Here is a 20,140-nt window from a genome sequence, read left to right on the forward strand (position 1 = left end):
GTAATCAGATAAATGCTAATTAAAACCCAAGTAATATTTTAAAAAGTCATCAAGAAAAAAGAGCTTGATAATACCAATTATTGATGGGGCATGGGAAACAGGTACTCTCACATATTGCTAGTAGGAGTTTAGGTTCAAAGGTACTACCCTTAGAAGGCTACGTGGCAGTATCCATTAAACATACATTCATTTTCTGTGACCAAGAAATTCCGCTTTTTGCTATCTATATTAGGGAAGCCTTGTATATATAAAAGGAGGTTTACTGAAGCATTGTTTGTAACTGCAAAGAACTGAAAGCAACTCCAACATCCTTCAACAGGAGAACAGTTAAATAAACTATGATAGATGCATACTACTATGGAACCCTACGTAGTAATTAAATAAAATGTATCTGTTTAGACATAAAGAGTCCCAAGATAGTGAAAAAAGCAAGTTATAGAAAATTAATACATTTTGTTACAACACACAGAAAAATGTTACGTGCACGCTGCTTCAGCTATAATTATATTTTCGTAAGATAGTATTTATACATTATTTGTGTAATTAGAAATAAATTTAAAGTACTAACAAATGCTAAGAACATCTTTACCACCACAATACACAAATGGATAAAACATACACAGATCATTCACAAGAGAGGGAATAAAGATACAGAAAAAGATGTTTAGTTGTAAACAAAGAACTAAAAGTATAACAACATTTTTGTTGTTCTATTCTTTGAAGATAACTGTCTTTTCTGTGGGTAATTTTAATATTTTCTCTGTCCTTAATTTCTACAGTTTGAGTAAGTGCCTAGCTTTAATCTTTTGCCTCTTTTATTAGGACAGGAGTTTTCATTTTGTGTCTGTTTTATGGATAGAATTTTAAGTGATTATTTACTGGCCATTTGGATATCATGTTTTGGAAACAGACTTTCAAGTCTTTTGCCCATTTTTCTCACAATGCTATAAAAAATCTGAAAGACAAAAATGGAATAGTTTTTTTGTTTCAATTTTTTTACAGAGAGTTAGATTTTATTTTGGAAGTATCTAACCTTTACAAATTAGCTGAATTATAAAAATTGTTTAAAATTAGTACTTACAACTGTGATGTTCAAACGTGTTGGCTTTTTTTTCCTTTACTGGTTTTGTTGTAAAATAAAGGACAGCAGGGTTGTGAGGTTCTTTTTGTTGTCTTGTTACATTTATATAATTTCAAATTATATTTTAACATGTATGTAGATATGAAAGCAACAGTATTGTTTTAAAAATAACTTTTAGAAAATTAAAAAATTAAAAGAAATTATTTTAAAGGTTAAGAAGTTTGATTTTACAGCTTTGCCTAATTGCATAAATTGCTCTATGTAAAAAAAGGCTTTCACTTGGATAATGATCAAAATAGGTCTTATATAAATGAAAATTGCTATAACTAGTAACACTGTTATAGAGAGCTGAACTATCAACCTCCTTAGAGCTCTAAGGATATGAGTGCTTCCAATACTCTCCCTTCTCAGTAGGAAACAGTCTTCATTTAGAATAATTAATAAGTAAGCTTGACTGTTACATATTTTAATCATAAGGTAAAACATTTTAATCACAAGGTAAAATGAAAGTGCTTTCTTTCCAGAAATCACATTTGCCTTAAACAATAAAAAGAACAGTATAAGAATTTATTAGGCATGTATCCTGTAATACTTAAAAAAATTTTTTTTAATGTTTATTTATTTTTGAGAGAAAGAGCGCGAGTGGGGTAGGGGCAGAGAGAGAGGGAGACACAGAATACAAAGCAGGCTCCAGGCTCTGAGCTGTCAGCACAGAGCCCGATGCGGAGCTTGAACTCAGGAACTGTGAGATCATGACCAGAGCAGAAGTCTGATGCTTAACCAACTGAGCCACCCAGGCACCCCTATCCTGCAATACTTTTTACATGCAAATGTTTGTCTTTTGATAAACAAAAGAAAACTTTCTAAATGAACTTAAACAATGGTTTGGAGTTTTTTACTCCTATTATGTTGGAAGGGTAACAAATTGGTATCAAACTAATTTTCATATAATAAATCAAAAATTAAAAAATAATTGTTATTTAAACTGTGGTTAAAAATATATAACATAAAATTTACCATTTTAACCATTTTTAATTTTTTTTAACGTTTATTTATTATTGAGAGACAGAGCATGAGCATGGGAGGGGCAGAGAAAGGAGGAGACACAGAATCCAAAGCAGGCTCCAGGCTTTGAGCTCCGAGCTGTTCGCACAGAGCCGGATGTGGGGCTTGAACTCACAAGCCACGAGATCATGCCCTGAGCTGAAGTCGGTCGCTTAACCAACTAAGCCACCCAGGCGCCACTACCATTTTAACCATTTTTAAATGTACAGTTCAGTGACATTAAGAACTCATTATTTTGCAACCATCACCACTATCCATCTCCAGAACTTTTTCATCATCCCATACTTAAATTCCGTACCCATTTATTTTTATGTATTTTTTAATGTTTATTTTTGAGACAGAGAGCATACGTGCGAGTGACAAAAAGGCAGAGAGGGGGAAAAAGAAGATCTGAAGCAGGCTTTGCACTGATGGCAGAGAGCCTGATGCGGGACTCGAACTCACAAACTGTGAGATCATGCATGACCTGAGCCAAAGTCAACTGACTGAGCCACTCAGGCACCCTTCTGTATCCATTTAAATAAGAACTCCCCACTTCTCTCAGGTAAAAACTAATGTAAAACAAAACAAAACAAAACAAAACAAAAAACACCTTGGTAACAACTGCTCTACTTTCTGTCTCTATAAACTTGACTACTCTAGGTAACTCATCAAAGTAGAATCAAACAATATATGTCCTTTGTGACTAGCTTATTTCATCCACAATCATGTCCTCAAGGTTCATCCATATTATAGAATTAGAATTTCCATGTATCAGAATTTCATTTTTTAATTTCCTTTTTTTCTTCATTTTCAAAAATATTCTGTTGCATAGGGGCACCTCGGTGGCTCAGTTGGTTAGGCGTCTAACTTTGGTTCAGGTCATGATCTCACGGTCGGTGAGTTCAAGCCCTGCATCGGGCTCTGTGCTGACAGCTCGGAGCCTGGAGCCTACTTCAGATTCTGTGTCTCCCTCTCTCTGGCCCTCCCCTGCTCACGTTCTGCCTCTCCCTCTCTCGAAAATAAATATTTAAAAAATTAAAAAAAAAAAATGGTTGCATGTACACACCACATTTTATTATCCATCCATTCGTTCATTCATCTATGGACACTTGGGTCATTTCTACCTTTTGACTATTGTGAATAATGCTGCAGTGAACATGGGTGTATAAATATCTGTTTGAGTCTCTGTTTTCAGTTCTTTCAGGTATATACCCCACAGTGGAATAGCTGAACCATACAGTAATTCTATGTTTAATTTTTTTAGGAACCGCCATACTATTTTCCACAGAGGTTGTACCTACCATGTTACATTACTGCTGATAGTGCACAAAGGTTCCAATTTCTCCATATCCTAGCTAACACCTGTTTTCTGCTTTTTACTTTTATTTTATAATGGTCATTGTAATGAGTGTGAAATGGCATCTCATGTGATTTTGATTTGTATTTCCCTGAATACTAATGATTTTGAGCATTTTTTCATGTGCTTATTGACCCATCTGTAAACGTTCTCTGGAGAAATGTCTACTGAAACCCTTTGCCCAATTGGGTTTTTTGTTTTTTGTTGTTGAGTTATAGAAGTTCTTTACACATTCTGGATATTAATCCCTTCTCAGATATGTGATCTGCCAATGTTTTCTTCCATTTTGTAGGTCGCTTTTTCAGTCTGTTAATGGTGTACAAAGGTTTTGATTTTGATAAAGCTCAATTTATTTTTTTCTTTTGTTGCCCATGCCTTTGGTGTTACATCCAGGAAATCAATGCCAAATCCAATGTCATGAAGCTTTTCCCCTATGTTTTCTCCTAAGATTTTATAGTTTTAGCTTTTATGTTTTGGTCTTTGATCCATTTGTATTAATTTTTATATATGGCTATTAGGTAAAGGTCCAACTTCATTCTTTTGTATGTGGGTATCTAGTTTTCCCAGCACCATTTGCTTTTAGTGGTTTTTTTTTTTTTAATGTTTGTTTATTTTTGAGAGAAAGAGGGAGAGAAAGAGAGAGGGCACATGCATGAGCAAGCATGAGCGGGGGAGGGGCAGACAGAGTGAGGGAAACACAGAATCTGAAACAGGCTCCAGGCTCAGAGCTGTCAGCACAGAGTCCAACGCAGAGCTTGAGCTCACAAACCACAACATCATGACCGGAGAAGGAGTCAGACACTTAACCGACTGAGCCACCCAGACACCCCTCAGCACCATTTGTTAAAAAGACTATCCTTTCCCATTGAATGGTCTTTGCACTCTTATCAAAAAAATCATTTGACCATATGTGTGAATGTTTATTTCTGGGCTTCCTATTCTATTTCATTGGTTTATATTTCTGTCTTTATGCCAGTACCACATTATTTTAATTACTGTAGGATTGTAGTAAATTTTAATTAAAAATTTTTTTAAATTGTTTTGCCTTGTAGTGAATTTTTAAATCAGGAAGTAAGTCTTCCAACTTTGCCCTACTTGTTTTTAAATTTTCTACTTTCCTTTCTAAATTCCTCTTCTAAATTTTCTAATAGATGTGTGCCAAATTAAACTAGATCTAGCCTTTGTTGGCAGAATTCTGCTCTGTTGGGTTCTAGAGCTAGGAGAAAAGCCCTCAGAGTATTTCAATAACACGATACATTGTCCCTCCTATCAGTAGTTTATAACAGAAACTGCAACTTAAGTGCTTACAAGGGGCTAGGCAGATTACATAAATGACTGGAATGACAGGGTTTTAGAAAAGGGAATGGCAGGGAATGTGAGGAACCAAGAATACGTGCCTGATCCATGTTCACACATTCAAAACATTCCAAAGACCAAGTAAAATGACGCGCAGATAATGTGACCCTGAGGCTGCCAGTTGGCAAGCTGTCCTAAAGTTTTACTGCAGAGGCTAAATGTGATAAATAATATCTTATATAGGAAAAAATACAAGTTATATGTTCAAAACAGCTTTTGTAGCTTCATTTTTTGCATGTGTGTGCAATCTCCACCCTACTTCATCAAGGTTGTCAAAGGCAACAGTACAGAGTAAGGACTCTGGGGTTAAGCTACTTCCTGGGTTTAAATCCCATTTTCATCATATGTTGTCTTTTGACTTTGGGTAAGGAATTAAACTTTCTCTCTCTATAAATTGTTTTGATCAGTGGTAGTCTATATGGGGCGGGGGCGGGGGGGAAGGGGGGGAAACATAAGACCAAATAATGAATCCAAAATCCCCTAAACTGTCTAAAAAACAATTTCCATTGTTTTCCATTGTAGCTCCATCTTTCCAATAAAAATATAATCACCATGGTTATAGTTCGTGAGTTTGTGACTAATGTTTATCCAATCTATTAAAGTCAAGGGGACTTTAACCCAATTTATTGAACACAAAACTCTCAAACCCATCTAAAAATAATTCACTTTATATATATTGCATAGTTGCTTAGATAAAACACAAATCCATCTCGACGATTTGATCTTAGAAATCCCAATCACTGAATGTTCTTAATTTGTTGAAATACCTACGGGGAGTGGAGGATGAGAGCTACATAAAAGTGGTAAGAGAATTAGACGTCACGGGGGATGCTGGCATCACGCATTCCTCCCTATTTGTCTTTTCATATCTATCAAACTAAGTAAACTTACCGGTTTTACATTCCACACAGATGAACTTTCCATCAGGGGGTGATGCCAATCCCAGGCACTCCAGGTGAAAGTGTTTGCAGCACTCTCCCTCACAAGGAATCAGAGAGTCACCAGAGCTTTCACAGATCTGTAATATGGCAAAAAGTAGTCAATCTTAAACTTTAGCAGGCATTAGAATCACTCAGAAGGCGTGTTAAGACAGATTTCTGGGTGCTCTCCCATAGCTTCTGATTCAGTAAGTCTAGGCTGGGGCCCAAGAATTTGCATTTCTAACAAGTCTCCTGACAATGGTGATGCTGCTGGTCCTTGGCCCTCATTTTAAGAACCCCTGAAGTAAGTTAATTTATTTTAATTTTATTTTTTAACATTTTTACTTTAATTCCAGTTAATAACACATACAGTGTTATATTAGTTTCAGGTGTACAATATAATGATTCAACAATTCCATACATCACCTGGTACTCATCATGACAAAAATAATAATATAGGAAGACTTCTATATTTTATATTAAAAAAAAAAAAAGAAAGAGAGAACCACTGAATTAGATAACTATTTCCAGACCCAATATGGTATAAAGCTTAAAAGGCATATTTGATCTTTCATGATTCCTTCTCTGGAATCTGCACGTTTTAACTTTTCCCCACACAGCAAAGCAGTATTTTTCAAAAAGGGTAAACATATATTTAAAAAGGTAATATCAGGGCACCTGGGTGGCTCAGTCAGTTAAGTGCCCGATTCTTGATTTTGGCTCAGGTCACGATCTCACAGTTAGTGAGCTCGAGCCCCGTGTCAAGCTCGGCGCTGACAGTACAGAGCCTGCTTGGGATTCTCTTTCTCTGTCCCTCCTGTGTGCTCTCTTTCTCTCTCTCTCAAAATAAATAAATAAACTTAAAAAAAAAGTAATACCAACTTAAATTTAAGAAAATGTTTTTGAAATCAATCATATGTCATTTACTTTTTTTTTTAAATGAAATTTATTGTCAAATTGGTTTCCATACAATACTTTTTTTTTTTTTTAAGTAAACTTTAGGCCCAACATGGGACTTGAACTCATGACTCCGAGATTAAATCGCATGTTCTATAGATTGAGCCAGCCAGGTGATCCTTTCCTTTTACTTCTAATTCAGAACTGAGTATCACAATCAAGATTAGCATTGCATATGAATAAAATTTCCAACTCGGAAAGGGAAGAAAAGAACTTTTAGACCTATAGCTTTAAAGTAGTATAATTTAGGAAGATAATATTCTCTCCAGCAGAAGGTAAGTATATTATTGGCAGAATATTAGAGCAGTTATTTCAAGCTTATTTGTCGCTTGCCTACCTGACACACAGTGTCCTTCTTACTGATTCCAATGCCTCTTCTTGACAAACTTGAATCCACGGACTGCACATCAGAAACATCTACATCTGCAGTAGCAGAAGGGCTATCTACTTGCTTTCCAAAGCCTACCTACATGGAAAACATAACACTTGTTAAGAAAAATAAAACAAAAGTTTCCTCAAAGTTAGGCGCTATGAAAATCCTAGCAAGATTTGCTCAACTAAACCTTGATACAACTTCTTTTTCTTCCTTTCTAAAATCCCTGGATAGTATATGCCTGGTGTTTTGAGAGAAACTGTAGTTAAAACTTAAAAACATAGAAGCAATGCTTCTGTTATGTAAGAGATCAGCAAAATTAAGACATTTGTAAGTTACAAAAGAACCAAGATGATTTGCTCCCTGGGTATTTAAAAACTTCCCCGAGCCCCCCAAAATAAGTCAAACAATGTATTCTGTTACTTCATTTTTCAAAGTGAAAAAGCAGTGTGCCCAGAACCTTGAACATATTTACCTGCAGGTCACTCAGTCCTCTAGAATCGGAGTCAGACGTGTCTCTGTATGCTGAACTAGTCATTTCTACATCAGTGGAGGCGCGACTCCTTTTCTTTAGAGGTTTACAGGAATCTGAAATCTCGCTGGCACCTTAATACAACATACTGAAATTAATCCTAAAATAGTGCTTAAAGTTTTATTTATTTTTTTTTTTTGTGGGAGATTCTTTCTTTCCTCAGACTCATCTGTAGTGTGAAAAAAAAGCACAGCTCTCTTTGTAACACTGAAGTCATGAGTCAAAACTTCATAAGGTTCTGACCTTCCTGATAGTGAGTGATTTAATTTACAACCGCTCTATTAAAAACATTTAATTCAGTGCTCCTGCTCTAAAGCTATTTTCCGTCGACAGAGCCCAAGTTCCAAGCTAAAAACCAATTCTATCAAAACTACAGGATAGCCGATTGATTTGGAGCAATCCAGAGAACCATTCAATTTGGAGGGGGAAGACATAAAACCCAACACACTGTGTAGCTTACAAATATGGTCGCAGAGACATCTCCATCTTGTTTTTATTAGGGATGTGACAAATCTTTGATTTGTATTCGATTCGTACACGGATAGTGCCATTTTCCCCCGAATTTTGCAATTCAGTTGATTATTGCCCCCCGAACAAGTTTTGGATGTTCATAATTGTTCATCTGAGACTTCCTTGGTGAAGTGGCATTTATTGTGACCATTAACAAGTGCTGCAGCACATCTACATATGTCATGCCATTTAGGAGGCACATTGCTGAGGGTTGGAACGGATAATCAATGTTCAAGTGCAGCCAAATCAACGAAGAGCTGGATGAGAGGCCTCTATGTGGAATTTGTGCGGGAAGGAATAAATATGAAAAAAAAAAAAAAAAAAAGGCAGAGAATAGTGAGGAATTTTTTTTTTTTTTTAAAACTGTGTGTAATACAAATCCAGCCAAAACAATAGTGCAAAAAGTTACAAAGCAACAATCTCTTGGGCTAATGCAGTATAGGCTATACAGAAACAGCCACGATGAAATGTGCAGATCAGGCACGGTGAATACCAGGGAACCAAGGAGACGGTTAATATTTCAACCCACAGTTTGTTTTGGATTTTTTTTCCCCCAAAATTTCCATACAACAAACAGACATCTAGATCAGCCCAGCAAGCTATGGTGGAAGTGTGCAGTCCAGAAGAGACCATGGAGAAACAAGTCTCCTGAGGCCATGAAGATCCGCAACAGGCTGAGTGAGAGTAGCACTTGGTATATAGCCATGTTCTGTGGTGGAGGATGTGGGCCTCTTTAGACTGCTCAGATTACTGGAACCTTGTTATCACATCCCATTCTACAAGTTTTTTCACTGAATGTTTCCTTACATCTATAAATGAGGGTGCCTGCCCATGTTAACGCTGATTAAAAAACACAAGTACACAAATCTATCTCCTTCATTGCTGGTGTGTGGACCCAGAACACCACCACAAAGTATTTCCTTGGCCTAAAAGATCACTGGATTAACAAGGAGTTTTAACAGAGGAACAGGAGTGCTGTACTGAGAGGCTTTCGAAGGGAAACACAGGTACCGCCATTTCCGATGAGTTTCTGAAAATGCTAGAAAAATGACAGACTGCCAAAGACAGCTGCCATGCTGTTCTCCATGATAACGGCACTAATATTAAAAAAAATAAGAGCTTTTAATGATTGTAATGTATACAATTTGGGCTGTTTGGCAAAACCCTGCAGATGTGCATTAATGATGCTTTATTTAAAAACAAAAAACAAAAAAACAAAAACAGTCCATGTTGAAATTGATCAGTGTACGTTAAACGGTGGTTTTAGGCTGGACCCATGATTTAAGCTGTACCCATCCAGCTCAGACCAAAAAAAAAAAAAAATCATCTGAATGTTAAAGCAATTGTTCAGAGTCTTGAAGAAGAAACCAGGCAGGAAGATGCCAATAATGAGGATTGGCAAAATCAAAATTGAAAACAAAGAAACTGTTTATCGAGCCGCCGACAAAGAAATCTTGCATGGAGACTACAAGTCTGGAGTTTCTGGGATGAAATTGTACAGGAATCTCAGTCCACAGTTTCCTCAATCGCTGCGGAGACGGAGCTGTCACTGAATCTGACAGAGCCCTGCACTCCCCGGTCCGCCGACCCTGTGGAATGGTGGAAACACAACGCAATCAGGCCTCCTAATCTCGCAGCGATCGCGATGTCTTTTCTTGGAGCTCCGCCAAGCAGTGTTCCCTCCGAGAGGCTGTTCAGTTCTGCTGAGGATCTCCACGGAGACCATCGCTGCAGACTTCTCCCCGAGAATGCAGAGAGGCTGGTGTTTTTTTTTTTTTTTTTTTTTTTTTAAATAATGCAATTTGCCCAGAGTAAACTACAGGTATTAAATACAGTTTGAATGATCTCATCAAAAATGCACGAATCATGCTATGGAGTTTGTACTGTAGTCAAATTGCACACAGAAAATACAGATATAAGTTTAAGGTTTCTTAAACTTTGTGCATATCTCAAATAGATTTGCATAAGGTCATCTAATAATGGCCATAAATATGCTATGAATCATTTTAATTAAAAAAAAAAAAAAAGATTTTACAGCACTGTAAAAATAAACGTGGCAAGATTTTTTTCAACCAGGTTGTCTTGTCTGATTTGTCATAGTCCATGTTTGATAAACATTAATAGCTACTATTCGGTATTCAGTCGAATACCAAAAAAAATGGATTCGTCACATCCCTAGTTTATTAACCAGTGAAACCCCAGAATCTTATGGAGAAAAGTTGGAAACAGTATCAAGTCTACATGGTGTTCTCCAATTTACCGAAACGAGTAAGACTTTACACATGGGAGGTACAGAATAAGATCAACTCTAAAAGACACACACACACATACACACACACGCACACGCCAGGAAATACTTCAATTTCACACGAATTTTTGACTGAAGAGCAACAACAGTGATTTACAGAGACAAACAAAAATACATGAAGTACAAATAAGTAATTCTTAAAATTTGGTTTTTAATCGAGGAAATGCAAGGCAACATTATAATAACTCACCTTTCTGTAATCCAGTCTTCACTGTAGCCTGAGGAACTGTTTCAACCTGTATGGACAGAAAAATATACCATTAACAATGAATTTTTTTCACTTTTAATTAACAGAGGGAAAAAACAATACTTCCATCAATCTAAATAATGATGAGTGATTAATGTATCTGTAATCTGAACTCCGTCCCATCTTCTGGGTAAAGTTCTGTCTCAAGGTCAGGGAGGGTTTAAATCCTAGCTGCCTGTGCTGAATACCAAGTGACAACACACAGCCACATGCTTTCTAGCAAAGACTTTTCCCACCATTCCCTTGGTATATGAAGAGAACAAGAATCCTTTTCTCAGTGTCTGGGAGGCAGGAGAGGGGTTGTTTCTGCAACCAGCCCCAATGTTGCTATAAACCCCTCCCGCCCCAAAGACGTTAGGATAAATTTTTACTTACTATGATACTCAGGTTAATGTAACTCACGCCACTTTAAGACCCTTCCGCGCCTGCACTCACAGCTAAGTTGCTGGGAATCAGGACCCTCTCTGTAGAGAGTGCTACAGGGCTCCATACAGCTGGAAGCTCAATACTTTTGCTGCTAGTACAAACTTAAGAAAATAAGTTTGTGATATTGCAAAAGCACTTTCTTGAGTGTCTTATGAACAGTGTCTTGATCCTACATTAGGAGAGCGAGATCAGAAGTTATTCTGCCAATGTATATGTACAACACGTGGTAATTTGAGGACTGAACCATTGGAATTAAAGAAAGGATGCTGTTTGGAGGAGTTCCTGTTTTAGCTATGAGTTGAATTTTATGTTTCTTTAAGATGTGGTGAAATATGCATGTTGAAACACATTTTGTAAATATTTAAGGATTGTTCTAAGCTTTTTAAAAAAATTTTTATTTTTTTTACAACAGGTAAAAAAACATACAACAGAAGCGTTTTTATAAGATACAATTAGTAATACAAATATAAAATCTTCTAAAACAATCACTGGTATTGTTCTACTACTAACTATTAACACAGTGGCATTAACAATTTGTCCCACTTTTTATACTCATTCTGCTTATTAATTTTAAACTGACTGGTCACAGAATTTGGGAACCAGCTGGAAAAATCACAACTTTGTTTTGTTAATGAATGCTATAGATTTGCAAGAGCTTAGAAAGATTTTTTGGAATATAATTTCCTAAGTATGAAAGTTAATTATGATAAATGAATGACAAATTAGTACATTATTTAAATTTTAGTTAAATGTTTCTGGGAAAATTGTTTTACATGCTTGGAGATGCCATAGAGCACCCACAAAATTACCTTTTAAGTTTGGAAGTTTAAAATTATGAAGGAAACAATTTGAATAGAAAAGTCCACACTTCCATACTAAGTGGTTTTAAAAATATAAAGCTTATTGGAACAAATTCTATCCAGAATTCTTTTTGTTTAATAGCAGCTGTCTGGGCTATACAAAATGGGTATTCTTCTACTTTAGAAAATTAAGAAAAATTCTTATTGTGAGTTTAATTTAAAGGAAAAATGGTTTCTTAAAATTTCTTTGAAAAAGGTAATTTAATATGTATATTATTATATTGGTTACACTGGTTTAATACCTTTCAGTCAAATGTTCCTCCTCTTTTTTGTTTTTACTTTAATAGTGTTTCTCTGATAGACCAATCACAGGTGAGTGCCATTCCACTGGGAAAATAACATTCCAAAAAATCTGTGATACCAACAGAAAAACCAGATCATCTATGATTATCTGTGTCTTAAATATAACTCTCATAGTTAAATTAATTTGATTTGTTTAAAAAATAAAAACAATACATACCAGCAGCTTAAACAAAAAATCAAAATTTAAAAGGGCAGGGGTGACTCAGTGATGGTTCCAAATAAAAATCGTGAAAACATGAAATCATTTTGCTCATAACAGAAATTTCAAAATAAATGTGAGGAATTCTTTAAGAGTCTTGTACCACTGGCTTCCCATCTCCTGTAGTCTGACTATGTTCTGTGAAAATGCTTGAAGCAGAATCACAGGGATGGTTGTATTAGAACTGGGCACTGGAACTCACCAGGACAGAAGCATACGAATAGTCCAAAAAAAGGAAACCCAGTGTGGGGAAAGTTTCTTTTTCTTTTAAGATACCATATAAGCCACAACATTTACAAATACAATGTTTTAACTCTCTACATGTAGGAAGCCAACCTGCTCCTTTTTGATCTTCTTCTTTGGCACAACCTCAGTGGATTTCTCTGATTCAGAACGAGTTCTAATTGATCTTCTCTGTTGCTTCTTTTCTATTGAGCCTAAGAGGTGATTTAAAGAAACAAAAAAATAAAAACTCACTTAAGGATGACTAGACATTTATGTAACTAAGATCTGGCCTAATCCCCTGCTTTTTTATCTATCACTTTTGTTGTTGTTTTTTACTTCCGGTCTTTTAATTATAAATCATTAAAAATTTAATCAGTGCTACATAGTTAGCATTTTTAACAAATGAGTGAAATTGATTCTATATGTAAAATGCTTAACAGTGCTGGTGCACTTATATAAGTTTTTGCTACTGTTATATTATTAACAACAAAGGAGAAAAAAGCAGTAAAGGGACAAAAGTGTGGCCAAAACCAAATCATTAACTTGGATGTCAAGGAATTGTTATACTTTAGACATAATTAGTCATGAAAAACTATTTGAAACAAATTAGCAAGTTTTTTCATGTTAAATAGTAAAACAGAAACTATTAATTTTTAAACAGTAAAATTCTTTGGAAGTAAACAGAAAAGAACTCACATGGACCCCATTTTGGAAAGGATAAACCTTAGACTGAAGACCAAAACTTGAAAGAACACTAAATCAGGAAGGATTCATTCTGTGATCCTGAGAAGGAATGACGCCTTCAGCACAGCTGTTCTCCACCTTCTCAGTGCTTGGACCACCCAAATGGTCCTTCCTAGACAATAATCACCTTTCACTTGCCACAGGGGAAAGCTCCTATCAAAGCAGGCAGAAGCTACTTCAATAAAGCCTTCCACATTACCTTCATATTTTGTGGTTTCATTGTGCTTGTCTGTGTATACATGGTTTCCTTCACCTTAGTTCAAAGCCAAAACAAAGAAGGATCCCACTACTTCTATTCTGAGGAAGGAGAGGTAGTCTGACACGAATATATTGTTTCTCAGCTGTGGTTAATCTCTACCAGAGAAGTCACAAATGAAGGTGTTGGCTCCTTCCTTCATTCTCACTCTTCTTACACTGAAGGAAATGTTTACCAAGACAACAGATCTCCTACCCTCACAGTCACCTGAGTATCCCAGAAATAAGAACTGCTTAAAACAAAAAGCTTTACTTGTTTGAAGGATGTCAACATAACTGTTCCATCAAGTACAAATGGTATTTTGGTATTTGATCTATCTTAGAGAAAATAAGGCAACATGACTTCTTAAAATTGTTCTGAAAGCTACCCGAAGAACACATAAATTCTACTACATTTAAAACCACTAAAAAGTACTATGTTTAAGTCCTAAGAGAGAGGAGGTGATCATCTCTGAATTTGGAAAATAGCTTAGAAATGCAAATACAATTCTTCAAAACACAGAAATTAGCAGTACCAGATACTCGATCTATCCTCCAAATTTACTAGGAAAAGGCCCAAGAATTCTCCCTAAGTAGTTAACACCAACTGAGATGACACTATTGGTTTCTGAAGAGAGATCAAGTCTCTTTTCTCGGTTTTCAACTACTGAAGTTGTTTTCACAAGAAGCAAAATGGTCATTTAAAAAGGCAAAATCTGCTCATCAACCACAGCTGGTAACCAAATTTAAACCAAGGTCAAAGCTTTAGAGCACTCATTAATTTACAACCTAAATACAGTACCTGCCTAAGGAATAACTCAGTATAACCTTTCACTTTAAAAAAAAAAAAAAAGAAAGAAAGAAATCATAGCAGAACTTAAGTCTTACAGGAAAAAGACAATATGAATGTTCAGTAGCTGAGGGGAAGGGAAAAAAAGCTCCATTAAAAATAAAAGTATAGGGGCGCCTGCGTGACTCAGTCAGTTAAGCGTCCAACTCTAGATTTCAGCTCAGCTCATGATCTCATGGTTCATGGGATCAAGCCCCAAGTTGGGCTGTGCACTGACAGCACAGAGCTTGCTTGGGATTCTCTCTCTCCCTCTCTCTCTCTGCCCATCCCCTGCTCATGTTCTCTCTCTCTCTCAAAGTAAATAAATAAACATTAAAAAAGTATAATATTTAAGATCAGTCTAATATGAAGATTACTTTCTCCCTAATTAGAATATAGATATTTAAATAAAGATCCCCCTAGCTAAGTATCACACTTAAATTCAGACAAATTACCAACAGTTTAAAAGATAACCAAACTGGAAAAAAAAAATAACAAAACTGATATACCTAACTACGGGAAGCCAAGGCCAAAAGATTTTTTTTTTTTTCCAATTTATTTTTGGCAGAGTGCAAGTGAGAGAGGTGCAGAGAGGGAGACAGAGGATCCAAAGCAGGCTTTACTCTGACAGGCTGACAGCAGTGAGCCTGATATGAGGATTGAACTCGTGAATCATGAGCACATGACCTGAGCCGAAGTCAGATGCTCAACTGACTAAGCCACACAGGTACCTCCCACCAAAGACTTTTTTTAATCTTCAAAGAAGGGAACAAATGTTTTCAATTATGGCTAATTAATGCAAAATCTTTTAAGTCCATTTATTCATTTCTTTAGAATCATAATTTCATTTTTTTATATAGTATTTTGAAATGATACAAGTTCTGGACTTCACTCTCCTTACTCCAACTTCTCTTCCCAACTCAATTTTGGATAAAGGTATAATGTTTAGTATGCTCCATCCAATATTTGTCCCATCTCCCTGCCACCACCTCACCGTGTCTTATAGCCCCCCTCATTTATTTTAAGAGAGCTACCCCAACTTCTTTCTCAAACAATGACTTTTATTTAGCTCTTATAATAGTAAGAATCTTACTCAAAGTTTCCCTTACAAAAAATATTGGCTCTTTAGTGCCACTCCATCTCAATTCTGCCTGAGTTACTACTGATTGAAGGCTACTACCTTAGTTCTCAATACTTTAATCCTTTTCTATAAAATTACTTGGTTCATTCTTTGATTTCATTCCAAAAACCATTTAAAAGAACAAGATGAAACAAACTTCTTTCTCCTAAACTAAGATTCCAAATGACCAAACCAGTTGACAATCTAACTCTTTTCTTGATGACCATATGAATCAGCAATACTGTTATAGAAACCAAACCCACCAGATACTCAGTTAAACTATATGATCTTAGTTAAGTCAGTCCCTTAATAAAAATTATTTTGACCATTCGAAAGGCACAATCTTACTAAATATAGGTATTTCTCTTTTATGTTGTAAAAAAAAAATTTAAAAAAAAAAGTTTTTTTTTTTTAACGTTTATTTATTTTTGAGACAGAGAGAGACAGAGCATGAACGGGGGAGGGTCAGAGAGAGAGGGAGACACAGAATCTGAAACAGGCTCCAGGCTCTGAGCTGTCAGCACAGAGCCCGACGCGGGGCTCGAACTCACGGACCGCGAAATCGTGACCTGAGCCGAAGTCGGCCACTTAACCGACTGAGCCACCCAGGCGCCCCTAAAAAAATTTTTTTAATGTTTGTTTATTTTTGACAGAGAGAACAAGAGCACAAGGAGGGGAGGGACAGAGAGAGAGGGAGGCAGAGAAACCGAAGCAGGCTCAGTGCTGTCAGCACAAAGTCAGATGTGCGGCTTGAACCCAGGAACTGTGAGATCATGACCTGAGCTGCAGTCAGACAATCAACTGAGCCACCCAGGTGCCCCTAGGCATTTCTCCCTTAAGCAAGAATAATATAGCTTGGTTCTCAATTAATGGGATCTGTTAATCAGAGAACAGATTAAAATAGGAGAGTTAGGCCCTAGTCCCTTAGTTCCAAACATCTAAGCATACTTAAGAATAAAAAAAGCACAGGCATCTGTTAATTAGTTTCTAATAAGAGATGGAGGAAATGGTCTAAGGATGTGTAATAGTGCTAGAAAAGTAAAGCTGTTAACTCTCATGCAAAGAGAAATAATCAAATGGTGCATTTACTGAAATGTGTACAGATTTCATAACTATGTTCTTTTAAGTACAGAGCCCTCCTATTACTTAAATTCCTGTAGGAAAAATATCCTACTATGAATAAAGCTCCCTAGCTCCTAAACCATTCTTTCCTACTGAAGTAATTGCTTTTATAATTTAATTTTTTAAATACAATTTGATTTGGTAACTAAAAGTTTCTTAGGAACACAGCTACCATTTTATACCAAAACAAAATTATGACACCTCAAAATGCGTCCATATATTTTTCATTCATTACTCACCTGTAGGACCAGATGTTGCTTCAGGAGATGATATATTCTGAGTTGCCTTTTCACTTCTCTGGTTTGGTGTGGAAATGATAAGTCTGTCTTGTCCCCTGACACTTATTTCCGTTTTGTTACCAATTCCCTTCAAAATAAGGAAAAATAAAAAAATAGTTGATTACTAGCAAATGGAATCATTGACTTATAAAGACAGCTTAAGATGTTCATAATTTGCTTGAATTTTACTTGGTCTTTGATTGAGTTAATTTATCATCTTAGCCATTATCAGAGCAATTTTATGAAGTCATCAGGATGTCTTCTAAAATGTAGAATGAGATTACGTAAAAAATAAACAAAAAACAACTATTTGTCTAACTCCATATGATGCGTATCACTAAAAAATGAACCTGGGGGCTCCTGGGTGGCTCAGTGGGTTGAGCGTCTGACTTTGGCTCAGGTCATGATCTCGTGGTTTGTGAGTTTGAGCCCCGCGTTGGGATCTGTGCTGACAGCTCAGAGCCTGGAACTTGCTTCGGATTCTGTGTCTCTCCCTCTCTCTGCCCCTCCCATGCTCATGCTCAGTCTCTCAATAATAAATAAAAGTTAAAAAAAAATTTAAAAAAGAAAAAGAATCTGTATCAATTTTCTATCAAAAACAAAATGTTTTTCTGGTCTGAATAGCCTCTCCATTTATCCCTATCATAGGATAAGAACTCAAGTTATTTTCATTTGGTACAGTACCCTAATATAAAGATAAAAATGTCAACACGTCTTGAAAGACAAGAATATCCTTAGGCACAGAAATCTGACATTCACGGTGACCACAATGTGTACCCAATAAGCAATTTGGAGCAGAGAGAGGCAGGTACAATTTTAGGTATTTTTAACATAATGGAATAAAGGAGTGATTTGTAAATATATATATTTTTAAGATCTTCATTTTTAAAAGATTAGTTTTATCTCAAATTTCATTTAAATAGCACTCCTTGGGGGGGGGGGGAGGGGGGCGTGTGACAAAGTTTGATTTCTGTACCAAAAGCAGATCAAAACTAGCTCCAAGAATGAAGCCAATTTACATTAAAAAAAAGATGCAAAGTATTAATTTGCCATTCAAAGCTACCAGCAGAATCAAGTGGAGACTAACTTAAGTTTTTCCAAGTAGCTTAGTCTTACCGAAATCAGTTGAACCTCTAGTCAGAAACAAGTTAATAGAGAACCCTTATGCTTCACTCTAGAAAAATATATCACTTGAGCACCAGGTGTGTAAGTGATAAATCACTGAATTCTACACCTGAAATATTATAATATTACACTGTATGTTAACTATCTGTAATTTAAATAAAAACTTGGAAGAAAAAAAAAGAAAAAATATCACCGATGAAACATACCTATATTTACTTTAGTGTGCATATGACAACGTTAGGAAATAAGCACAAAGTTCTTAAAGCACACACCCATGAAGTGACACGAACTCAAATTCACAAGTCCACAATTGTGGGAAGGGTTGGGAGGACAGTGAAGAGCAATACGCAGTAAACGTAACAAATGTCAGGAGACAGTTTTAAAGTCTAAAAGCCAAAATGGGGGTGCCTGGGTGGCACAGTTGGTTGAGGGTCCGACTTTGGCTCAGGTCATGATCTCGCAGTCTGTGAGTTCGAGCCCCTCGTCGGGCTCTGCTAACAGCTCGGAGCCAGGAGCCTGCTTTGGATTTTGTGTGTGTGTGTGTGTGTGTGTGTGTGTGTGTGTGTGTGTGTGTGTCTGCCCCTCCCCCACTCATGCTCTGTCTCTGTCTCTCTCTCTGTCAAAAACAAATAAACATTAAAAGCTAAAATATAAGTGCCCTAAATGGAAGCTCAGGGCTGGCTGATGAAGGTATTCAGTTTGAAGAGGTATTTTCACCCCTTCACCCAAGCTATCACCACAGTTAATTGTTATAGAACAAACACAGTTCTGGAATTTCTCTAAAATGTACTAGCTATCCCAAGCCAACATGAACCTAACAAAATTGCTGGTGCAACCAAAGAGACCAGCAAGATACATTATTACAATGGTTACTTCAGATAACTGACAAAAATAATTTAATAAGAAGCACAATTTGAGGCTAAGAAAAATTAACTATACATGCAGAAACAGGTGCCCAGTTTTTTCCCACAACTTTAGGGAACTAAGCTCAATTTTGGCTGAACAACCCAAGATTAATCTAGTACAGATGGGCATATACAAAGGAGGGAAAAAAAGAAGGAAAACATAGCCTTTTTGCCTTTTTTGCCCCCTCTTAAACACAGCGAACTGATTATACGTTTCAAATTCAGCAGACAAAAGGGTATTTAAAGTATGACCTCGTGTTGTTTGTGGGGTTTTTTTTAATGCCAAAGTTGATTACTTATTAATTACTGTTCCCCCCAAATACCCACAAAACAAAGGAGGTACCTTCGTTGAATAAACAAATTGATCGATAAATTTCCCATCTCCTGTGGCATTCTGAAGAGCAAACACTTGTTCAATTTTCACAACTGGAGACATGTTACACTTCTGCAAATCCAGGCTCCCTTTGTGCATTGTAATGGAAGCTGGTAAAGATTTCCTCGCTGCAGCCGTTTTCCAGGCTATTTTAACAGGAGGTGGTTCTTCCTCTTCCACACTTGTGTGCCGCCTCTGGCTCTGTCTCCGAATTTCAGTACTTGATGGTGAGGAGGCCACCTCACCTGCATCGGTCTGTTCTGGCTGAGTATTCGGCACTGACCTTGGTCTTCGTGTTTTCTTAACTTCGGCTTTGGAGGCAACATTCTTTTTTGCTTGGGATAAAGCCTCCTCGGGCTGTTTATCAATATAGATAAAAGTATACTGTTCTATTCTTTCCTCTCGGGTCATTTTCAATGCTTTCTCTGCATGGGCAATGCCAATATCCCACTGAGCACGTTCTCTCTGAGGTCGGGGTTTCCGAATCTTTAAAAAAAGACACAGGCATTATCGGATACGCTTTAATCTAATGGGTACATTTAAACCAATATATATTTCCCATGTGATTCTGTCATCTCTCCAGGTAATGTAAATATCTTCAGGTTCTTCAGTAAAACAAATGAAATGTTCTAACTCCTTAACTTTGGTAAGTCAGTATCAGCATCAGATGATATGCAGGTCTACTCTCTTTTATGTATCTTTTGTTGAC

General features: G+C 36.5%; 1 protein-coding gene across 8 annotated transcripts in view; it reads right to left on the reverse strand.

Moving 5' to 3' along the window:
* The window catches only part of NSD3 (nuclear receptor binding SET domain protein 3), a 116,466-nt gene that overhangs the window by 33,927 nt on the left and 62,399 nt on the right, over nt 1–20,140 (reverse strand). For 7 of the 8 annotated variants that reach the window (XM_081795604.1, XM_081795603.1, XM_060653565.3 and 4 more), the window contains exons 6-12: nt 19,402–19,917; nt 16,990–17,116; nt 12,813–12,913; nt 10,632–10,677; nt 7,567–7,697; nt 7,056–7,184; nt 5,733–5,859 (exon numbers count right to left, since the gene is read on the reverse strand). In XM_081795604.1, coding sequence (XP_081651730.1) covers nt 5,733–5,859; nt 7,056–7,184; nt 7,567–7,697; nt 10,632–10,677; nt 12,813–12,913; nt 16,990–17,116; nt 19,402–19,917 — 1,177 coding nt within the window. Of the gene's footprint in view, nt 1–5,732; nt 5,860–7,055; nt 7,185–7,566; nt 7,698–8,152; nt 9,723–10,631; nt 10,678–12,812; nt 12,914–16,989; nt 17,117–19,401; nt 19,918–20,140 lie in introns of those variants that run through there. The other variant, XM_060653567.3, reaches the window with a different exon arrangement.

The sequence above is a fragment of the Panthera onca genome, chromosome B1, assembly GCF_046562875.1.
Source record: "Panthera onca isolate mPanOnc1 chromosome B1, mPanOnc1 haplotype 2, whole genome shotgun sequence".
Taxonomy (NCBI): Eukaryota; Metazoa; Chordata; class Mammalia; order Carnivora; family Felidae; genus Panthera; species Panthera onca.